Source organism: Galeopterus variegatus, unplaced genomic scaffold (assembly GCF_000696425.1).
Source record: "Galeopterus variegatus unplaced genomic scaffold, G_variegatus-3.0.2 Scaffold3473, whole genome shotgun sequence".
Lineage (NCBI taxonomy): Eukaryota > Metazoa > Chordata > Mammalia > Dermoptera > Cynocephalidae > Galeopterus > Galeopterus variegatus.
Genome location: NW_007729584.1, coordinates 93,045 through 97,644, shown reverse-complemented (window position 1 = coordinate 97,644; position 4,600 = coordinate 93,045). Strand labels below are relative to the sequence as shown.

General features: G+C 52.4%; 1 protein-coding gene across 1 annotated transcript in view; it reads right to left on the bottom strand.

Annotated features, from left to right (window-relative positions):
- SEMA5B (sema domain, seven thrombospondin repeats (type 1 and type 1-like), transmembrane domain (TM) and short cytoplasmic domain, (semaphorin) 5B) overlaps positions 1–4,600 on the bottom strand; it is a 51,193-nt gene that overhangs the window by 4,402 nt on the left and 42,191 nt on the right. Inside the window, exons 13-17 of the mRNA XM_008585159.1 lie at positions 2,152–2,269; positions 1,813–1,994; positions 514–657; positions 172–319; positions 4–67 (exon numbers count right to left, since the gene is read on the bottom strand). Of these exons, the coding sequence (XP_008583381.1) occupies positions 4–67; positions 172–319; positions 514–657; positions 1,813–1,994; positions 2,152–2,269 (656 nt within the window). The remainder of the gene's footprint in view (positions 1–3; positions 68–171; positions 320–513; positions 658–1,812; positions 1,995–2,151; positions 2,270–4,600) is intronic.

The following is a 4,600-nucleotide window of genomic DNA, read 5'->3' as shown; positions in this document are numbered from 1 at the left end:
GCCACGGCGTCCACGGCGTGTTGCGCCGCACTTCGGGGCAGCCCTCCGGGTTGCACGTCTTGAACTCCTTCGGGTGGGAGCGGAGCGGGTGTGCTTTCCGAGCCCCGCCGCCTCCAGCCCCCTTCCCTGGGCTCGAGGCCCCCGCCCCCCATGCTGCGCCCCGGCCCTCACCACGCCGCAGCCCGGGCAGGAGTTGCCGTTCTCGCAGGCCCGCCGCCGCGACTGCACGCCGCCCCCACAGTTGCTGCTGCACCTGCTCCAGGAGCCCCAGGAGGCCCAGAAGATGGGCACCGGGCAAGGCGTGTTTTCGTTGCAGAACCTGGGAGGGCGGGGGAGGAGTCGTCACCCTAGGGAGGGGTACCTCTTCCTTGACAGAGGTCACTGGGATTGCGAGACTGGGAAGGAGAGTCCCCTGGATCGCCGGAGATTCCAGGCCGCTTTCTGGGGGGCCCGGAACGTCTGGGGCCTCTAGGTAAGCCTGTCCCCAGGACCCCCAGCCACAGCCCAGCTCACCGCTCCTCTCGGCTCTTGCCCACGCAGATGCGGCCCCCGTGGCGGGGAGCGGGGTTGCTGCAGCTTCGCTGGCGGACCTGGAAGCCAATCCCACAGGACGTGCTGCACAGAGCCCACGATGACCACGGGGTCCATGCCCCATTCCTGGTGGGGTGGGAGGGGACAGAGACAGATGGCTCTCTGAGCCCTAGCTTCTTAGATCTGGTCTGCATCTAGACAGATGGATTTTGTATTGTCAGGAAGGCTAGACAGTGAGAGAAAATACCAGCTCCTAACCAGGTCATCTCAGGCAGACTCATTCATTCATCCCTTTGCTCATTCATTCCTCAAATATGTATTGAGAGCCTTCTTCCATATATCAGGCAGTGTGCAAGGCTGAGGACACAGACTGGACCTTGCTCTTACCCACGCCAGCTAAAGGACACACTCTTAGAGAAGACAGCCCTAGTCGCCTTTCCAATCTGCAATCTTCAGTTCAACTTTCTTAGCTGGCCAGTCCTTGCACTTAAACCCACACTCTCTCCCTGTTCTACCACTGCCCACACTTTGCTCCACCTCAGACACTACTCACCCTGTCTCCTTTGACTCGTTTTCAAATTTGGGCTCTACCACTCACTGGCTGCACATCCCTGGCAAGTTACTGAAACCTTCAGTGCCTCATAGTACCCTTATCTTTAAAATGAACAATGATTGTTGTATTCCTACCCCATGAATTGTTGTGAGGGTTAGATTAATAAATATATATATATAATAGTTAAGTATCTAAAATTATGGGTTAGTTGTTTTCATAAACATTTTATGGAGTCCCCAGGTACAGGCAGTGCGCAAGCTCTTACATACGTTTTTTTAACACTCCCAACAACTTTGGGGTGGATACTCTAACCCTCGCTTAGAGAAAGAGTGGTTAGGTGGCTTGTCCAAGGCCACACCACCAGACAGTAGCAATTCAGGATGGGCACCGGGTCTGCCTGCCTTGCCACCATCCCATGCTGTCCCTTATCTTTGAGACAGCAAGGCTTATTGAGGCTAATCTTTGTCTGGGAGTGACTCCCATGCCTGTCCAGTCTTCCTCTTTGCATGAGGAGCTCCCACAAAGTGGTAACTTCTCTCCCACTGGTATGGAAACTTCCCCAGGGCTCATGTTTCCTGCTCATACCTTAGCCACCTGTCTAGTCCCTGGCACAGCCCTGAAGTGGTTTCTGTCCCTTAGTGGAAACACCTGGGTGGGGAATGTCCATTTCCCCAGTTCTCCTCACCCCAGTCCAAGGCAGACACCGTGCAAGCCCTGTCCTCACATACCTGGAGCAGTTAGCAATGTGTATGGCCGGCCCCAGGCAGTCGAGGCCCCCACAGCGGGGTCGGGGGGAATCACAGGATCGGGCCCGACACAGGCAAGAGCCTGAGTTGTCCCCATCTAAGTGCTCACATGGTTGCCAAGATGACCATGGGCCGAAGCCCCCATCCCGTGTCACGTTCCGCACCTGAAGATGAACATGGAGATAAACATAACCCCTGTCACACAAGGCAGCGGCAGGGAAGGCACAAGATCCCAGGGGACTTGGAGAATACTGATGGGCAGTCACAGCCTGAATTGAGGGGAGAGGTCTGAGATGGGGGAGTGCATGAAGGGGCTCTCACAGGACACGCTGTGATGTTCTGGGTCCAGAGGCTCATGTTGGAGCTGTCCTCGAGCGTGCTGCAACGTTGCTGCTTCCCGTCCCAGCCGCAGTACGGGTCCCGTGCCCCCAGGCATGCCCTGCCAGACAAAGGTCCTGAAACTAAAGCCCACTGGCTTCCCAGCCCCACCTGCATCTCAAGAACACACCTGGACATGCCCCTACCAGTCCCTCTTCTCATTCACTTGCCCTCCATGATAATAACTGAGTTCACTGAGTGCCTACTGTGTGTCAGGCATCATTTTAAGCACTTTACAAGCATGAATTAATTTAATACAGCAACCCAATGAGGTAGGTACTGTCATTATCCCCATTTATGTGGAGGAAACTCAGAGAGTGGACAAAGGACTCCAACTCTTATCCTCCAGAGACCACATTTAACCAAGGGACTGTTCTGCATTCCCCAAGTACGGGTGCCCCAGACCCCTCCCTAGGGCCACAGGAGCACGTGTGGTTAACAGAAGTCCAGAGAGGTAGTGTCAGATGCTGTGATTGTAGAGTTATAAAACATTAGAGATGGAAAAGACCTTAAAGACGACCTGGCCCAGCAGCTCTCAGCCCTGACTGGACATTGGAATCACCTGAGAAGCTTTTAAAACTACTGATACCTGAGCCCACCCCAAACAAGAATCTCTGGAGAAGGAGGGTTTTAAAAGTTCCCTGGGTGATTCTAATGGTATCCAGGTTGAGAATCACTGGATCCACAACACAACCTTTTCACTGCACACAGGAGGTGGGAGAAGGGTTTCCCTGAGATCACACAAATTGTATGTGGTGGGGCTGGGGTCAGATCTAGGCTTCTCCCCTCCCCACCCCACCCCTGCTCCTGCCTCCTAAGTGGAGGCTGTGTCTTCACACACTGAGCAAATATGGGCCCATCCCTCACCACACAGCACAGGGTCAGGGGATACCTGAGGCATCCACATGCTTGTGCTGTTCAGTGGCAGGAACCAGAGTCCAGTGCTTTAGCATCCTGAGAAGGAGCTCAGGATGCCAGGAGAGGGCTCATATCCCAGCTCCCCTCTCCCGGCCCTCAGGGCTGGTCTCTCTGCAATGGCCCAGAACAGATAATAGTTCACACACCAATGCATGTCCCAAATGCCTCCACTTCTCACATTCTAGGGCTCCTTTCTTCCTTTTCTCCTGATTTATTCATGTAATGTATCCTTTACACTTTCAACAAAAAGTTAAATGGCTTGTAAGACTTCAGCGGGGAAAAATTCTACAGGGATTATGGATTCAGGATTTGCTGTTCATTGTTAAATAGAGTATCAGATCCTGGGGCTAGAAAGAGGGTCCCTCCGATGCCCAGAGAGCCCACTGCCAATGCCAGGAGATACCTGGATCCCTTCTGCCTCCTTTCCCCAGCTTCTACCCCCTCTGATCAGGTCTGCTTGGGAGGGTCTGGAGAGAACACTGGGGCAGGGGCTTAGAAACCAGAGGTTAGAAACAGAAGAGGCTTTGGAGAAGGAGGTGCTGGACTGCAAAGAAGGTGGAGGAGCTCACACCATTATGTGAGTTTGCAGAGGGATTTTCCCATTGGCCAAAGGGTCCAAGGATGCTGAGGACTAAAGGGATATGCAAAAGAGCCAGGAGGTTGCAGCTTTTGGTGTCTCCAGGATGGAATCTTTCTTTTCTCTTGAAGCTTCAGGGAGAGTCACCTCTCAAGTGAGTTCTTTATTTTCACTGAGTTCAATTGGTCATGTCAGGCCCCAGAGAAAAACATGAGGTTATATTAGAGACTTCATGAAGAAGAGGGTGAGGCTTCTCCTTGCCACTGGAGGAGGCTGAAGAGGACAGCACTGTTCCCTGCTTGGGGCTTACCCATAACCTTGTATAGGTCAGGTGATGCTTCGGGCCTCTGTGGGTGAGGGCCTCACTGGACCCCAGTGAGCACACTCTGGCCCACCTGGGAATCCAGAACATTCATCTGTTGCTGGGGAATCATTTCCACTTTATTTGCTCACGGGCAATTTGTGTAAATCATACAAATGTGCTTATATTTATATCTGGAATCAATGGTTTGATTTGAGGGTGTTTCATCAGCAGACTCTTTATCAAACTGGACATCATGGAACTAAATATAATACATGTGAACAAGTAGTCCCAGCCACCTGTGGTTCTCAGACGCTGCTCACCGACTGGCATTTGAGAAGGCTGCTAGCAAACTCAACCAATCAGAACCCAGTAGAGCTCACGCCGAGTGTATTTCCCTCGACCCTCAGAGAGGGGTATCAAACTCTAAAGGCAGCTGATGTGGCACTTTATAAGCAACATACATTTACGGGGGCAGGGTGGGGGGAAGGAATTAGCCATGACTGGTGATTAATAATAATAATAAATAAGATTTTATCCATCAAAAACAAATGTCTGCTAGCACAGAAAATGGACGAAAGCAGAAAATTTGAATC